Source organism: Aotus nancymaae, unplaced genomic scaffold, assembly GCF_030222135.1.
Source record: "Aotus nancymaae isolate 86718 unplaced genomic scaffold, 86718_ANA_hifiasm-v0.15.2.pri h1tg000065l, whole genome shotgun sequence".
NCBI lineage: Eukaryota > Metazoa > Chordata > Mammalia > Primates > Aotidae > Aotus > Aotus nancymaae.
This window is the reverse complement of record NW_026988480.1, coordinates 10,129,121-10,146,813: the sequence shown is the minus strand read 5'-3', so window position 1 is coordinate 10,146,813 and position 17,693 is coordinate 10,129,121. Positions and strand designations below refer to the sequence as shown.

Sequence of the window (17,693 nt, the reverse complement as noted above, 5' to 3'; positions counted from 1 at the left end):
ACTTCATCATCAGTAATGTCACCATCACCAGCATCATCACTATCATCACCATTACCACCACGCCATCACCATCACAACCACCACCATCATCAATCACTATCACCACCACCATCATCACCACCACCATGACCACCATCACCACCACCATCATTACTACCGCCACCACCATCATCACTGTCACCATCACCACCATCACACCATCACCACCATCACACCATCACCACCACCTCCACTATATTACCATCATCACTTGGGACTGACGGCTTACCGGTGGTTACTTATCTATAATGACATTTAACATATCAGTGCTCACAACCACTCTATGACATTGGCCATTATTATACTCCACTTACGGATAAGAAAACAAGTTTCAAAGATTTGGTGATTTGCCCAGAGTGGTCAGCACAGGAGCTCTGGCTCTGGGTCTGCACTGTTACAGCCAGGCTTTATGATTCAAATTCCAAGTCTGAGAAGTTCTGGTCTCCCTTCCTCAACATTACCCCACCTGCACTTAGGGCCAGAGTGGTGGCCCTCGAGCAGGATCAGAGGCCCAAAGACACGGTGCCTAAATCTGGCCTCCCTTGTGGGCCATGGTCTTGAGGTGCTCAAAGTCCCATCTCTAGGAGGAGAACAGAGATGATGGGCAGAGGGGAGGTCTCTGCCCACTCTGCTCTGTGTCCCCACCCAGTGAGTAGTCATCAGGCCCTAAGGTCAGGAGACCCTGTGAGCAGAAGCCGCAATGTGAAGGGCCTCTGGGAGCCGGGTAATGTGGGCATGAAACAAAAAGGTGGAGGGACTGAACGCACCGCAGGGGAGTAGGACGGAGCCCTCTGCAGGTCTGCCCAAGCCCCTCACCCACTCAGCCTGCTTGAGTCTGCTGGAAGACTCCTGCCCCTGAGGAGGCTCCCATACCGCCCCTGTGACCCTACGCATGGGGTGGGCTTGTGGGGCCCGAGCCCCTCTTCTGCCTCCGCACCCTCTTCCCCATCCCCACGCCTGCTCTGCTGCACGGCCCAGGTGCTGTGGCCTCTCTGCCTTGCAATTTTCCCCAATGGTTCTGGAAAGTGGGACTTAGGTCTTCCTCATTTTTGGCCCAGCACTTGGGGCTGGGCTGGTCCACAGCGGGGAAGACCCAGGGAGTGGGAACTGTTGAACGTCTGACCCTGACACGTGCGGGTGCTCTCAGCACTGGAGAAAAAGAGAAGTGAGGACGTGTTGAATATTGGCTCACCCCTGCTCCAGCTAAGTGCATGCCCTGATGATCCCACTGAATCCCCTCAAAATCCTTGGAGCATCGTGAGGATGCATCGCACTGGGAAGACACCCAAGTCCCTGGCACCTAGCAGGGCATTAAAGGACTGGGCGTTCCCTTTCCTTTCCCTGTTTCTCTGTCCAAGCTGGGGGCTGGGGGCAGGAGCTCTGCCTCTGATGCCTGACTGGCTCTGCGGCTCTGTGTCCCCCACCTGCACCTGGCATGTGGCCCAGACCTCTGCTCACCCTCCCTCGGTCCTCTGCATGCCTCTCCTCTCACTCCTCACGGCCAGCATGCTTCTGCAACCAATCAACCACCACACTAACCACAGGAAACAACGATGCTGACGGGGGCCCTTCCCAGGGTCATCCGGCCTGGCTCCTGAGCTTGGCCTATCTGTGTGAGGGTGTGTGTGTGTGTGTGTGCGCATGTGTTCACATGTGTGGGTGCCTGTGGGTGCCCTTGTGTACACGTATCCTGGCTTGTGCATGTGAGCACGTGTGCATGTGTCTGTGGGTCTGTACTCGTGTTCACGTATATTGGTTTGCATGTGTGCATGTGTGTGCCCTTGTGCAATTGTACAGAAGTATGTGCATGTGTGTCAGCGTGCATGCTTGGACATATGTGTGCTTGTGTACACACATGTGCATTGGGCAGGAGGATCAAATCCCACATCTGGCACCTGGCAGGGCATTAAAGGACTGGGTGTTCCCTTTCCTTAGTCTGAAAGGGCCCACATAGGACCCCATGCCCCCTTTTCCTTAGGCTGTTGGGGACACATGGCTGATTCTAGGCCTCAGCCATGGTGCCTGTGTGAGCTTCTGTCCTCTGGGTGTGCAGGTGTGTTTGAGACCCTCTATTCGCAGGCCTGGTCCTCAAACCCTGTGACATTCCCAAGCAAAGGGAGTCGGAATATCTGTCAATCTCCCAGAATCCACAGAGTCCCCAAACTAGCATGGGGCCTCAGGGCTTCCTGAAGGTGATGCCAGCCAACCCCAGAAACTGCTGTCCTGTTCCTCTGCTGCCCTGGAGGCTGGCTGCAGTGCAGGGGGCCATGGAGGATTGTGGGGAAGACATTCAGGGTCCTTCCTGACTCACCAGCCAATTTCCTCTTCCCGGCTGCCTCAGGGCCTCCCTGACACCTGCCTGGCATGTGCTTGGCAAGGCGGGAGACACAAGAGTCTCTCACATGGGCACACACATGCACAAACACACCACCCTCTCTCCTCCTCAGCTCCTGTAACACATGCAGCCATCTGTTAGCCACCAGGGCCCCTGGACAGGACCCCCACCCCCCAGTCTCTCCATTTCCTGGGAAAAGAGGCCGGTGGAGCTGTGGTGAGGCCCACAGGTGTGGCAGCAAGCCTGCCAGCTCCCCAGAGCCATAGGACAGACATTTCAGGACACAGCCTCTGCCAGGCATTGGCAACTGTGTCCTGGGTCAGCTCCAGTCACCTGGCTGGTGATTTGAGTTGGTGTCTTGTGGGACCATGTAGGGGAACCTGAGAGGTGGCCAAGCCCCTGCAGGGACAGTCTCGGCTTCGCTAGGCCAGAGAAACCCACATGGACAGAGGCCTCCTCAGGCCTACATGTGCCATGGCCTGATGTCTGTCACTTGAGGAAGGAGGAGCTGGGGGCAGCCCCCATGCAGGCTCATCCTATCTCTGCTCAGCCTGCAGGCTCACAGCAGCCATGGGGAGGGCCTGGGGTAACCATGGCAATAGCACAAAGGCCGGGCTTCCCTGGCTGTATGGCCGTCTGGAGGCCACAGGGGCAGGCTAAGGCCTATGGGCCCTTGCCCAGGTCAGGGTCCTGGAGCAGCACTGACTCACAGACAGCTAAATATAGCACTGCTTAGCAGGAATTGTCAAAAGTAAGGGAGATGAGATCACTGCTTCTAAATCCGGCAGGAAGTGAGAGGCGGCATCGGCCCCAGACACCTTCTCACTGAGCTACCGCACACACACTCATAAAACACACATGCACACACATGCACACTCATGCAAACACACACGTACACATACATGTACACAAACACACATGCATACACTTGTGCCAATGCACCCACATGCAGACACCTCCACATGCTCACTCACACATTCACACGATACACACATGTATGCACATCCCCATCCATATGGCTCACAGCCCCCATGTGCGAACACCCACACACATGCACACATGTGCACATGCTCACGTTTCACAGCCACACTCATGAACACACACACGTGCACTCACGCCAGCCAGTGGGGCCCCAGTCCAGCTGGGACGAGGGCACCAAGGAAAGGAAGGTGAATGCAGCTGCTGATTATTCCTCTGGGGTCCACCCACCCACTGCCTCCAGTGTGCCCTGTGCTGTGTGGAGGAGAGGGAGGGCCCAGGAAGTCAGCCCCGCCTCCGTGTGCTTCAGTAACCTCAGTGCAAAGCAAATGAGGAGAGGCGGGGGAGGCTGGGCCCGGCACAGCATGGAGCAAGGTGACCAGCAGCAGAGACACACTCAAGGGAGTGGCCAGCCTGCGGGGTTGAGACTATTCCCTGGGGCTGGGGAGGCTGCAGATCCCACCCTGAGCCAAGGCCGGGAGTGAGTGCAGGCGAGAGTCCCCAGCTCCGGAACTTACAGATCGAAGACCAGGTAGTGGAAGCCCTCCTCGGAGATGCTGTCATGGAGACGCACTGTGGGGACAGAGAAGCCATGAGGGGATGGCAGGAGCCCAGGACACACCCCCTGCCTGCCTCCATACCTGTCCAGGCACACCACCCACTATGTAAGCCCTAGGTCTGCCCACAGGATCGGGCTGGGGAGGGCCTGGGTGGGCAGGCTGGAGGGCAGGGCTGAGCAGAGTGCTTTGGACCCTGTGGGCCAGCTGGCCACCCAGCGAGTACCCACAAGGCCTCTGGGCTGTGGCCCTGCCCTTCCAGTCTGGTCACCTGTCTCCTTCTGCCAGAGAGAGACCAGGCCCTCTTGGTCCCGGCCTGGGCCTCAGCAGCTCCCAAACACCACGGAGATCAACAGGAGCAGCTCACACCACCAACCCCTGGAAAGGAGCTGCCGCGAAGTTCCACTTGACAAGAAGCTGGGACAAAAACCACTCATTGTTTGCCCCGGATCTTCCCAGGGCTGCCCTCAGCCTTCAGGCTCTGAGTCTCTGCTGCGTGCTGCTGGCACAGGCTGGTGGGCAGGGTCCCCGCCCGAAGCAGCAGCATCCAAAGGTTTGGGCCCTGAGCTCCGATTCCAAGCTGGCTGGTCAGCAGGGTGGACCACCATCATTCCCTCCCTGCTCCTTGCACAACTTCCCGTGACAATCTACGTGTGGCGTGCCTGGCCCTGGAACTCTGCCTGGTGCAGGGCAGGAGCTGGTCAGGCTGTGATGAATGAACCAGCGGATGGAGGAAGAGGCGAGGGAACGGTGAGTGATTTCAGCACAAAGCAAACAACCCCAAGGCCTGCTGCTCCTTGAGCTGGAGATGTGCCCTGTACTAAGCAGCAAATATTTTCTAGGAATGACTCATTTTGGACACTCTCCCACGTGCTGACTCTGATGATTGCTAGAACGACGAGGACGATGACAGCCAACACGCCAGGGCGGGTCTCAGCACTTTGTGTGTGTTACTTCATTTAACCTCCCCAGTCAACCCAAGGAGTTGCAGATGAGGAAGCTGAAGCACAGAGAGGTTAGGTAAGCAGCTGACAGTCACACAGCTCGCAAAAAGCAGAAAAGGGCTGTGGACTCAGTGGGTAGTCTGGCTTGAGGGCCTGCACTCCATCAGCCTCATTCTTTCTAGTCCTCAAGTCCTGGGAAAATGAACCTCTGAGGCGTGGCTCTCCACCACTTGAGACTGGGCCACAGATACTGAACGGGTAAGGCACAGCCGCCTTCTCCTAGGTTCGCAGGCCCCTGGGCCTCAGGCACAAGTAGCCCCTTCCTCGCCCGCTCTGGCACTGTCCCAGTTTCTAACTGGCTGCTGGTGCCCTCCCTCCTCTGGCTCTGGTTCTCCTAGGGGCCCGACCTGAGAGTGTCCTTACATCCGGGAACTCTACGTGGCCTCTGCGGCCTAGGCCTCACCCTGCAGATTGCTGCAGCCCCAGACCAATGGCCCTCCTGTCCCTAAACCCCAGGCAAAATGCCCTCCACCAAGGGCAGGCCAGGCCCCAGAGGCCTCCACAGAGTCAGAAAATACAGGGCCGGCCCTGCCCCTGCCACTTGTACTGGCTGTGTGACCTCGGGCAAGTTCTCAGCCCATCTAAGCCCCAATCTGCCCCTCTGTGAAATGGGATAAATAGCACCTCTTCATGGGGTGGCTGTGAAGATCAATTATGTAGCCTGCACGGTGTTCTGAGACAGTGAGCACTTGGAAAACCATAGCTCTGTGACTGTCACTGTCACTGTCATCACCTGAGTGTGAAGAATCCCGGGTGACCAATGCTCAGCACCAGGTCTGGGGCCCACTTAGAGTCCTGGAAGGTTTTGCAAGCCCAGAGTGGAAAGACCTGCTCTGTTCTCTGCTCCGTCCAGCCTTCTCCGGGCTGGACGCCAAGCCCCGCCAAGCCCCATTCTCAAAGAGCAAGGTCTTCCCCAGACTATGTCCTGCATCAGCTCCCTGCACCGAGGGCAACTCTTGCCCACTGGGGCTGTCTGGGAGCCGATGCTTGACCTCTGCTAAGCAGGGTCTCCACCAGCTAAGGCACTCATCTGAAACCAGTGTCCCCTTTCCCTCTCACCCCTCTCTGACTGACTTCTGTCCCAAAGGCAAGGGTGGCTGTTCTCTAGGTCCCCTGGACCCTCTCTTTGCTCCTAGGCTCCCACTCTACCCAGGCTGGCCTGTGTGTCCCTAAGACACGGCGGGTTCCAGAGGCCCACCAACATCCCACTTCTAGGAGCCGCCTGTGAAATCTCTGGAGTTAAAATGCTCACCCCTCCCCACCACTCCTTTCTGTTTGGGGCTGCCCAATAAGCCCTTTTGGGGGCCCAGGAGGCCGACCCCTCTGAGCTGCCCCACCTGGGACATGCTGCTTGAAACTCACACATTCAGAGCAGAGGCGGTCCCAGGGGCCATGGAGGGGATGCCCCCCCAGATCCCCAGCTGGCAGCTCCAAGGGAGGCCTGTAATCCATGAAGCTACCTGGCTGCTCCCTGGGGGCCCTGCAGGGCCATCCTCATGGTTGGGGCTGCCCCTGCCCTCAGGCACACATCTCCCATGCAGCCCCGGTGGGGTGGGGCAGAGGCAGATGGGCTCCGGGATGGCGGTGGGGGGGATCCCACCTCCTCAGCAGGAAGCAGGTTGCTCAGGCCAGATGGAGCCACTGGGGGTCTGTGTGAGGAGTCTGGGCCGTGTGCATGTGGACACTTTTTAAAAAAACATTTTTAACATTTTAAAAATAGTTATATACTTATTTTAGTGGCTTAGAAGAAAACCTAACTGGCACATCAGACGGCAAATTCAGACAGGGCTAAGCAAAAAAGTGAATTGCCAGAAAATCTCTTTAAATAAAAACAGTAAGCAAATAACACTGTGGGCGGCACACAGAGGTGGCAAATCACGTCCTGAGTTACTAAGAGGAACCAGGGTGAAGAGTCCAGTCTGGACGCAGTGGGACAGGTGGGCAGTGGTGAATCTCGCCAGGGGCTAAGCTGCAGCAGCAGGACCCTGAAACTCATCTGGGGCTGTAGCCTCGCCCAGGCCCTAGAGTTGGGGCTGCCGCTTTCCACGCTGGGGCCCTGCTGGGTCCAGTGGGGCACCTGCCCCTCTGCCTAGCGCATCAGTGAAGCACCAGATGAGGCAAGGTGGTTCCAGCCCCCTAACCCAGGTGATGAGTGTTCGATGACCTTCAGAGCCAGGCGAAGGTGAGTGTAAAGATGTCCCAGGCTCCCAAACAGGCTCCCAGTCCCCAGGTGTCCCTTTGGAACAAGCATGCCTGGGCAAGTGAATCAGAGCTTTGGAGGAAAGGGCCCACAATCCACCTGACAGGTGCCTCCAAGGCCAAGAGCGGCTGCCATCCCCAGGGTGTTTCCTAGCTGCTCCCCGACACTGGCAAGGCCTGAGCTCCAGGCTCCAGATGCCCCACGGAGCAGCTGACTGTGAGCCAGTGCCACTTGTCCTCGGACCGTAGCTCCAGGAGCCCTGGGCCAGCGAGAGAAAGCAGTCAGGGGCTCTCAGCCCGTGGATGGCAGGTGTTGGGGCCTTTGGTGGGTCTTTGTTTTCCTTGTAATTGGGCCATCTTGTAGCTTTTTTGAAGCCACAGAATGTTGAGGCCCCTGTGTGTTCTCAGTGGAACAGCAGCTCAGTGTTATGGGGTCACATGCTGGGCACCGGCTCCGCGGACGGCTCTCTGAGGAATGTGTCCTTTACCTTCCTTTGCAGCCACTGTCACCAATGCCACAGACAAGGCCCAAAGGACAGAGTGGGGTGGGGAGGGGACCTGTCCAGTTGGGTGGAGCTGGGTACCCAGAGTCCTGAGTTGGGGCTGTCCTGGCTCTGGGTACCCCCCGGAATCATGTCACACAGGACAAAGTCCTCAAGGTCAGGGGAGGAGTGGGGTTGTCCTCAGGGGCTTCTGATGGGATATTTCAACAGGAAAGAAAAGGAAGCCTTTTTGCATCTCTTTGAAAGTCTGGTGAGAAACAGGATGGGGCTGCTGCGAGGGAGAGGCTGGGGGACCCATCCCCCTGCCCCACCCAGGGTTGCTCACCGATGTTGGAATGCTTCAGAAGGCGGCAGATCCGAGCTTCTCTCTCCAGCTTCTGGTGATCTGAAGGACAGAAAAGGACAAGGCGTGACCTCCTGCCCCAGCAACAGGTGACCCATGGATCGCCCATGTCAGGAGAGGCCCACGAGGCTGTGCCAGGGCCTCCCACGAAAAGAGGAGTGGTGTGACCCCACAGTGATGGTTGTGCCCCCGCCACGGGAACACCCTTCGTGGCACCCCCTGGGCCACTGGCAGCAGGGCTGGGGCAGGGACCAGCCAGCTTGTGTTGGGGTAGAGAGGCCCACTCAGGTGGTGAGCGCTACTAACTCGGGGCTAAAAGTTTCCCTGGATGATTCAAAGTCAGCAGCGCACTGATTTAATCCTCCACTTACTTGTCCTAATTCCATACTCTTTGGAGCTTTTGGCTGAAGCCAAATTTGTTCTTCGGAGGCAGCGGAGGGGCCGTCAGAATGGGGCCGGGAGGGGGTGAGAGTATGCCCCGACGCTGGCTGGCAGGAGGAGGGGAAAGCCTCAGAGAGACCTCGCCTGGAGGATAGGAGTGAACTGGTGGTGAAGCAGGAGGTGGCCCCTCCGGCCCAACCACTCTCCTCCCCCCCCCAGCAGGTGCAGGGCCCAGATCCCCGGACACGGAGCCATGGAGATGACTGGTACCCCTTGGGTGGCCCTACCACTGGCCCCCAAAAGATGGAGCAACTTATTTGCCAGAAATTTTACATTTCAATAGAGGCAGGAGGCTTTTAAAAACTGATGGAGATGGTAATAGCAAAACCCAAAACCCCACACTTCCACCACGCTGCAGTCACACAGGGTCCCACACCACAACGCAACGAAGCCCTCCGCCAGCCCCACGTGCGGGCAGCACCCATAGCCTAATGGTGTGGAGGGAACGAGCACCAAAGGAGGACCCACAGTGTGCTCTTATTTGCACAAAGGTCAAAACTAGACAGGTGGGCACAGCTGCACGTGGGGAGCTGCAAGGAAAGGCCAGTGCATTTCAGAGTTGAGGACGTGACTGGGGAGGGGCATGTCTGGAACCCCTCCATCTACCCAGTGCTGAGTCCCACCACAGGAAAGGTATGCAGGGCCCGGGGGCACATAATTAATACACCAGACAAGGCCTCAGGGATGCCTCCTTCACCAGGAACGCCCAGCAGCGCCCAGGAGCAGGGAAAGAATGAGGCTCTGCCACTTCACAACCGTCCTAGGGAAGAATTAAAACCTCTGATCCCTGCGCTTGGCGGAAACTCGTCCACCTGCAGGAAGGGAGGCCCGGCTGAGTCATGTCTGGGGTCAGTTTCCCTGGAGCAGGTGTGGCGGTGGTGGTCCAGGGGTACAGGACATGCCGCAAACAAGCATGTGCCTTGAGTGAGAAAGCCACACCCACAGATGGGAAGGTCTCTGGGAGCGGCATTCTCTGGCCACCCCGCCCCCCGTCCCAGGACAGGCATTCGTCTCCCTGCCCTGGCCACCTGGCTGCCATCTGCTTCAAGCTAAGCCGCCTGGCATCCCATAAGAGGGATCCAGAGGGACCTGGCAGAGCCTCCAGGTGGCATGGAGGAAGTCAGACCCCACCCCGCTGTTTTGCTGGAAGCCCTGGGCATCCCTGCTCCCTCCCCGACCTGGACACCCAACTCAGCAAGCACTGCACAGTCTTCCAGAATACCCCAGTCCCTGATCCTCCCTCCCTCCCCTTTCCCCTCCCACTGAAGTGGGAGCTGAGGTGCCAGGAGCCTCAGGGATTTGGGATGGCAGAACTGGAACCAGCCCAAGTGTCTGTCAGCATCAGAATGGAAAAATCAAATATAGTCACAATAGCATACCCATGGCATGGGCTCTGTTCTCCTATCTGCATGAAGCTCAAAACCCAGCATCACTGGACATACCTGGGGAGGGGAGGGGCCCACGCACGAGGCCCGGCTCCAGCGGAAAACAGGGGACCAACTCTTGCAACATCTCCAACCCCTCTCCCTCTGGGGCAGGAGGAGGGAGGGCTTTCAGGGTGCAGGATGGTGAGTTCATGAGGTTATTTTTTTCCTTCCTAATGTCTTTCTTAAACTGATTCTGAGCATTTTTCAGACTTAGAGAAAAACTGCAACAACAGTACAGAGCGCTCGTGCGCAGCACTTCTGTGCAGTCTCCCCGCCCCGCCCCACTTCCGTACGCACACCCACTTTTCGTGACACGTGTGTAACATCAGGCAGCACTCAGTGTGTCTCGTAAGGACAGGGCGTCCCTTCCATAATCCCAGTGCAGGTCCCAGGTTCAGATATGACACTCATGTCTCTAAGCTACAATGCACAGTCCCCCTTTCCAATTTGTCCCAACAAAGTTGATGGCTAATCTTCCCCCAGGACAGGATCCGAGGCGGGATCACACTTCGCCACGGGGCACGTGGGCCGGAGGCAGGCTGAGGGACAGGAGGACCTAGGAGGGAGAGGCGGTGGAACCAGGGTGCACAGTTTCCTTTTGAACAATTGCCTGGTTAGAGTTAAATAAATAAAATCATAAATCCAAATCAGGAGAAAGATGCAGTTAGAAATCCATTCTCCTGGGACACAGATAATTTACATGCCTGTGTTTTATTATTGAAACATCACCAAGAGCTGAGCCCCAGCCCAAAGGTGATACTTATTCTTGAGCACGTTTTAGGGAGATAATTATTTATGTGGGGCTAAGGTGGCACCTGACTGCCCAGTCCTGGCACCAGGTGCCCACCCATGGCGGCCACACAGGTTGCTGACTGACTTTCTTTCTTTAACACCCACAACGGCACCTCGACCACCTCCTCCCAGCAGCTGCGGTGGGTTAGCGCTCAGAGCCACTTGAAAACCATAAACCATGACATAAGCTGGTAACACCCAGACACACACATCATATAGAGTGCATCACTCTTGGTGGCAGGATTATGGATAATTTTGTTTTATTCGTTAACTTCCCCTCCCCCAATTTTGACACTGATCATGCATTACTTCCATAATTTGGCAAAGTATTGCTTTTAAAAAAGATTTTGGTCCTGTCTCCAGTGAGCAAGCTACTGATTCAATATAAAGAGGGTGTTTCATAAAGTCTGCTGTGGTAACATTTGCCTTTAAATTTAAAAAAAAAAAAACAGGCAGAAAAAAAAAATCTAAGTGGATATTATGTGACTCTGGATGGGACTGAGAAGCCGCAAGAAGGAGAGGGCAGGAGGAGGAGGCTATCTCTCTCCATCTGGCTCAGACAGGCCAAAATCCATCTCAGGGAAGGCCAGAATCCAGCTTCCTAACTCTGTGGACATACTATGACTTTCTTTCTACAAAGTCTGGGACATTATTCCTGGCCTCCACATTAACATCATAAACCCCTTGTCATGGACAAGGTTAAGTAAGTTAAATTTAATCCAAGAAATGTACCCTGGCACTAAATGGTACAGCAGAACCTGGCCCTTAAGGGTGCAGCAGAATCAGGGGAACACCCAGCTCAGCCCTGTTCCCTGCCCCAGACAGTGACCTGAGCTGCCACATCCTGCTCATCCCTGCCTGCCAGCCTCATTCTGGGGGGCTCTGGTCCCTGGGGAACCTACTGGACTCAGGAAATCAAAATAGTAGCCACTGAGCAGGCCCAGAGGCCAGCAGGCCTTTGGCGAGAACACAGCCGGAAGTCTGCCAGCAGCGGCTCCCCACCTGCCCAGGACACCATCAGTGCCCCCGGGACCCCCAGCGGGGCACCCCTTCCTGAAGGAGGTCCTAAGAGGCCTCTTGAGTGACCGGCCCTGGCTATGCCCACTACCATGATATCCTGGTTAGGAGCGGGCAGTGGGTCTCATAGCTCATCCAGGTGACCCTGTAAGAGGGGCTGTAGGGGCTGAGTGGCCAGGCCCCAGTGCTGTGCTAGGTTCTCTCAGGGGCCTGGAGTTGGGGTGCTCAGGGTCACCCAAGGCCCTTGATGCTCTTTATCCTCATTGTCACATCTCAAAGCTGAGCAGGGACGTCCACATGGTTAACATTTTATTTATTTTATTATTTTTTAGAGACGGGGTCTCACTATGTTGCCCAGGCTGGAGTGCAGTGGCTATTCACAGGCGCAATCCCACTACTGATTAGCACAGGAGTTTTAACCTGCTCCGTTTCTGACCTGGGCCGGTTCACCCCTCTTTAGGCAACCTGGTGGCCCCCCAGTCCCGGGAGGTAACCATATTGATGACGAACTTAGTGCGGATACCCGACTGGCATAGCGCACTACAGCCCAGAAGCCCTGGGCTCAAGCGATCCTCCCACCTCAGCCTCCCGAGTAGCTGGGACTAAAGGCACGTGACACTGCGCTCGGCAACATTTTATTAGGTAGCATTGATACAAGTCACAGAAGAGGTGCCACACCTCTGCAGATTGTGAATCCAACAACAAGTAAACCCCAAGAACCCACCCCACCAGACAGCTGGTGCCTTGTCAACTCCCCAGAAGGTGCTGGATCCCTTCTCCCCATCCCCTGTCAGGCTCAGGCTCACGGCACCTCTTCGCGTGAACTGCTTCCCAGAACTGCAGTTCCCTACGATGCTGAGTTTTCTCTAAAGGATTCTAAGAACAACCTCTGAAATAGACCATGGGACAGAGGGCAGAAGCTGGGGAGTGAGGACACAGGCTGAGCCCCTCCCAACCTCCAGGGGACCTCACCCCATCAAGAGGAGACCCCTCTTCCCTCTTGCCCTCCCTCTTCTTCTCCCACCCAAAGACTCCTGGCCAAGGTCTTGGGGGTCCAGGGCAGACAGTCCCTGGGCCACAAAAAGCCAATGACAGCAGTGCCTGTGTGCTTTGTTACAGCAGAGTGATGAGCAGAGTGCTCTGAGGCTCTGATTCTGCCTGAGACTCAAGAGGTGATGCTTCAGTGGGACTTTAGAGGATGAGTAGGAGTTTGCCTACTCATGCTGGCAAAAGACTTGGTTCTCACACCCCCTCTGATGTGAAGCTTGGAGAGGGAACTCATGAGTTCAACCATCTCCTAAATACTTGGGCATCTGGCGAATCTGCACCCTAAACGGAGGCAAGGGCGTATGTGTGTGGGCCTGTATTTAAGCCAGAAGGTGACTGGCCCATTCAGTATGGATGCAATCCTACACATGCGCACACGTCTGTACACATTTACACACCTGCTCCCCGAGGAGGCGGCTCAGAGAGATGCCGGCAAAAGCACTGCTATTTATTTCTCCTGCCAGAGAAACATCCCACAGATCAAATACAGCGTTCATTTATACCCCCATAAAAGCGTTTATCAAAAAACCCCCAAAACAAAACAAAACAAAAAAACCCATAAACAATTGTCCTCAAAAAGATCAGGCTAAACCGGAGCCTGCAATTATCCGCCTGCCTGTTTGGATTCTAATGATAGTGCGACATCCTCAGATTCCATCCCTCAGGGAATGCCGAGGCCTGGAAGATTTTCTAGGTGATTTGGCTACAATCTCTGCTCAGGGCCCTGGCCTGCCCGCCATTCATCCTACCAGACCTGCACCCTGGGTGTCCCCCAAGGTCCGCACGACATGTGGGGTCAAGTGCTGGGGCACAGGCAGGCTGGGGACCACCGAAAGACAGGGACGAGAAGCAGCCCCAGCCAGCCCTGCACACCCGTGCTGGGTTCATCTCAGGGAAGGCTTCCCGCCAGCTCCCGCACACATCCTAGGACATGGAAGTCACCCTGGACGAAACAGGGCAGGCTGCCGGGCTTGGACTCAAAGCTGAGGCCTGTCTCCAAAGCGCAGGGGCTATCTGTGATATGCCACTTGGTTTGCATTCCCTGCTGCTCTCTGGGCTGGTGGGTGGTGCCTGCCTGGTGGCCGCAGCCTCTGCTCACTGCAGAATCTGATATTTACAGCCTGCAGATGCTGGCTGTGGGGGCAGCAAGGCTGACATCACAGAGGAAGGGGAGACAACCCCACGCCAGCACCAGGAGAGGGCTCAAGGGCCAAGGTGACAAGGCTCCCCGCCTCCCTCACCCACAGCCTTCTCCAAAAGGTTACCTGCCTGCAGAGGCCTGACCGGAGCAAACTACTTGTGCTCATGGGGAAGGACAAGGTTGGGTTATGCCTGCCTAGACCTCCAGCCTCTCAGGAGCGGGGACCACAGGCCCTCCACCAGCAGCCATTCCCAGATCCACAGGACCCCCAAAGCCTTGGCGTGGAGCTCTGAGGGGCTGGGGAGGGGAGTGGGGGTTCCTCCGAGCTGTTACTGTGCTGATGGGTTGGCACATGAAAGTGACACGGGCAGGGGCCACCTCAAGGTGCCCACGGCCAAGTGCAGGAAGAGACAGGACCGGGACACGGGCACAGCCACATGACCCACCCTGGAGCACCTGCCACATGTCAGGCACCGTCTGTTCTGTGCACATTACAGGCATTAACCTATTTCATTCCAAAAATGCCCTGAAAGACCAGGAGTGGTGGGGGAGAGACTGCAAACCTCTCCCCGTGTGTCAGGAGCTTCTCCCCTCCCCCACACCACCCTTGTCAGTTCGGGAGCCATAGGGTCCCCTGGGCTAAGAGCAAAGAGAAGCCAGCTGAGGGTGATGGGAGAGGTGCAGCTGACCAGGGAGGACATTCACACTGCACCTGCAGGGTGAGGCACAGGACAAAGATGAGGAAACTGAGGCACAGAGAGGTGCTCAAAGCTGCCAGGGCTGAAAGGCCCAGGCTGTTGGCCTGGGGGACAGCCAGGCAGCTCCCCTTCATCATCCCAAAGGCACACTTGTGCATGGCTCCAGGGACACCCTCATGTCCCAAGTGTATGGCACCCAGAGGCCATGGTGCAGCCAGTGCCCCCAACAGGGAGGGAGAGTCTTACAGGACAAGTTAAGGTTATGTGGTTTGGTAAATCATTGATGTTCGCTCCCATAATTTCCTCTTTCTTTCTTCAGAGCAAAGAAGGGGTTCAGGATGGAGTTGGCAGAGGCTTCCTTGCTCACCCAGGCCCCCTATGCCATCTTCCACCCTCCCCACTCCTCCTCCTCCCCAGCAGTGAGTGACTCACAGCAGGGGTGGGGGATGGTGAGTGAGAGGAACCAGGGAGAAGGGGAACAGGAGGGTGTGGGTGGGCACCGGGCCCCCCGCCAGCCACCAGGAGAAACAGCAGAGCTGGCACCCCCAGGAGGACACCGCAGGGCACTGGGTGGGGGTGACAGAGGGGCAGGAGGGGCAGGCACTGGGCCCACCTGTGTCAGGAGGGGCTGCCTCCCTCTCACCCCAGGGCCTCTGGAGTTGTCAGACCTAGAGATCAGAAGGAGGCCTGCGGGGTAAGCACTCTGCTGGCTGGGGGATCCAGCTGGGGCCACCTGGGACCACTGCCACCAGGGGCTGAGGGCTGGGGGTGGGGTTCCCTAGGTGCCATGAGTCCTGCCCACCACGTGGCCTAGGACAAGAAATGGCACCTCCCTGGGCCTCATCTGGAAGATGGCAGCAATAATGGTGTCTGGTCCCAGAACTGAGCTGAACTGAAAATGGAATCACGTGTGGAAATCCACACGGGTCTGGCACAGGATGGGTGCTCAAGGACGTACCTCTTCATTCCAGGCAGCTCTGCCTCACCCTGAGGGTTGCTACCAGAAACCCCCATGGGCCTGTAACTGGGCCCCCCGCTGACAGCACCAGCACTCTCCATCCGCTTCCTCATGCCTGGGAAGAGACCCTCAAGGACAACCCCTCCTGCTGGTCCCCCATGCAGCCCAGCTGGGGAGGACACGGGGATGGTGGGCGTGGCAGAAGGGCTCTGCTCCAGCTGCCCTGGCCTGGAAGCAGCGGCTTGGGAGGGATAAGCCAGAAACTTTGGCCTGTGCCAGCTCCCACCATCCCGCCAGCTTCTGGTCCCGCAGGGCTGGGGCTACCTGGGGCTCTGCTTCTCCAGGCTAAACCAGCAGCTGCAAGCACAGACCAGCATCAAGGCTGGTGGTCCACTTGTGCCCTGGACTAGGGTGGCAAGGACACCAGACTCAGGGCTCTGACCCAGCCCGAGGCTGTCTGGCTGAAGGTACTGTGACGCCAGTGTCACGTTCCCAGAACTCAGGCCCTGCACAGGGGATGTGGCATGCCACCAAAGCCTGGGCCAGGAAACTGGCTGCATCCAAATCCCACTTGGGGTCCTCAATTTCCTCCTTTGAAAAAGATTCAGGAGATGCCCTGTCAAGCAGTGCTGTCCCGGTCCAGAGGCGACTCTGAGGGCCACAGCAGAGAGGGCCCCCAAAGCCATCCCCCACCCCCATGGAGCCAGGCACACATCTGTCCACACTCTGGACCTTGGTGCGAGTGAGCAGCCCCTCCCTGCAAAGTCAGCACATTGGCAAGACCCATCAGCCCCAGGTGACCTGCACACCTGTCTCAGCGACCTGCACCAGGCTGGAGTGCAACGGCGTTATCTCAGCTCACTGCAACCTCTGCCTCCAGGGTTCAAGCGATTCTCCTGCCTCAGCCTCCTGAGTAGCTGGGATTACAGGTGCCCGCCACCAAGCCCAGCTAATTTTTGTATTTTTAGTAGAAACAGGGTTTTGCCATGTTGGCCAGGCTGGTCTCAAACACCTGACCTCAGTTGATCCACCTGCCTCGGCCTCCCAAAGTGCTGGGATTACAGGCATAAGCCATCAAGCGTGGCCCTCTAGACTCTTAAACGGCTTGCCAACATCCACATCACACACCAGCCAGGTGTATCTACACCCTGCCAGGTATCAACACACTTAACTCAAGTGTCCCAATTCACTTCGAGGCTAAACTTGACTGTGCTTGCACACTAAGTGACAAGTGCTTGGGAGCCAAGCACAGCCCTATGTAGAACTGAGCGACCAGGCCAGAATCTGATAGGACATACTGGGCCTTGACACTAGGCCAGTGGGGTCTGGCCTTTAATTCTGTGTGGCCGTGTCCTGGCCGGCTCCTATAGATGCTGGTGACAGGAAAGGGGATGACTGGCTGTTGGGTGGGGCAGGCACGGGGCAGGCAGAGGCCAGCTCACATCTCGGGGCCAGCACTTGCCAACCTGGGCTGCCAGTAAGTCCCTTGGTAGCACTGACCTTGGATTTATTTGAGGACAGAGGGCAGCTGGGCGGGGACGAGGGAGCGGCTTCCCGCAGCCCCTCTTCTCTGACTCTCCTCCCTGGCTGGTAAATGTGAAGTAAAACCAGTCCAGACCCCGGAGTCAGCGTGGGCCATGTGGCAGGGCCTGCCCATCCAGTCTCGGGGTGCCGGCCGGTTTAGGGGCTGAAAGGAGGCTGTGGGCAGATCCCGGCCATTCCTCCTAAAAGAAGTGCTCCTGGAGAATGAGCAGAGCTCCCTGTGAGTCCTTCAGGGTAGCGGCTTCTGTTTGCTGAGGACTGGCTCGGGGCAGGCCCATGAGCTGCTCATGGCACCCACGAAGCAGGGCTGTTGCTGCGTCACCCCAACTTTCAGATGGGGGCAAGGGGGCGGGGAGGCTGGGTAGAAGTGGAGCTGGACCCTGTCACAGGAGGCCCCACAGGGGGCCTCAGGAGCAGCCCACACCTTACTTGTTTTCTGGTGGGACTTCTCAAGCCCTTCAGAGGCTGGCACAGTGAGCTGGATGAGCCTGTGCTCCCTCTGGAGATCTGGGGCTGGGGGCAGTGAGGACTTGGGGAGCCCAGTAGTAGGTCTGAGGCAAGAATAACCCTGGGCCAACATCTGGGGGCCAGGTCAGGATCCTCTGAGGGCATCAAAAGTCTACAGGAAAATGTGAGGTGGTGTTGAAGCGGGTAGGCAGTGGAGGCAGACAC

The 17,693-nt window shown here is 57.0% G+C and overlaps 2 protein-coding genes across 12 annotated transcripts in view; one reads left to right on the top strand and one right to left on the bottom strand.

Moving 5' to 3' along the window:
• Window positions 1–17,693, top strand: part of OGDH (oxoglutarate dehydrogenase) — a 470,461-nt gene that overhangs the window by 25,888 nt on the left and 426,880 nt on the right. The gene's annotated exons all lie outside the window — the stretch shown is intronic.
• The window catches only part of CAMK2B (calcium/calmodulin dependent protein kinase II beta), a 104,659-nt gene that overhangs the window by 36,777 nt on the left and 50,189 nt on the right, over window positions 1–17,693 (bottom strand). For all 11 annotated transcript variants that reach the window (XM_021675882.2, XM_021675877.2, XM_021675876.2 and 8 more), the window contains exons 3-4: window positions 7,941–8,000; window positions 3,871–3,925 (exon numbers count right to left, since the gene is read on the bottom strand). In XM_021675882.2, the coding sequence (XP_021531557.1) occupies window positions 3,871–3,925; window positions 7,941–8,000 (115 nt within the window). The remainder of the gene's footprint in view (window positions 1–3,870; window positions 3,926–7,940; window positions 8,001–17,693) is intronic.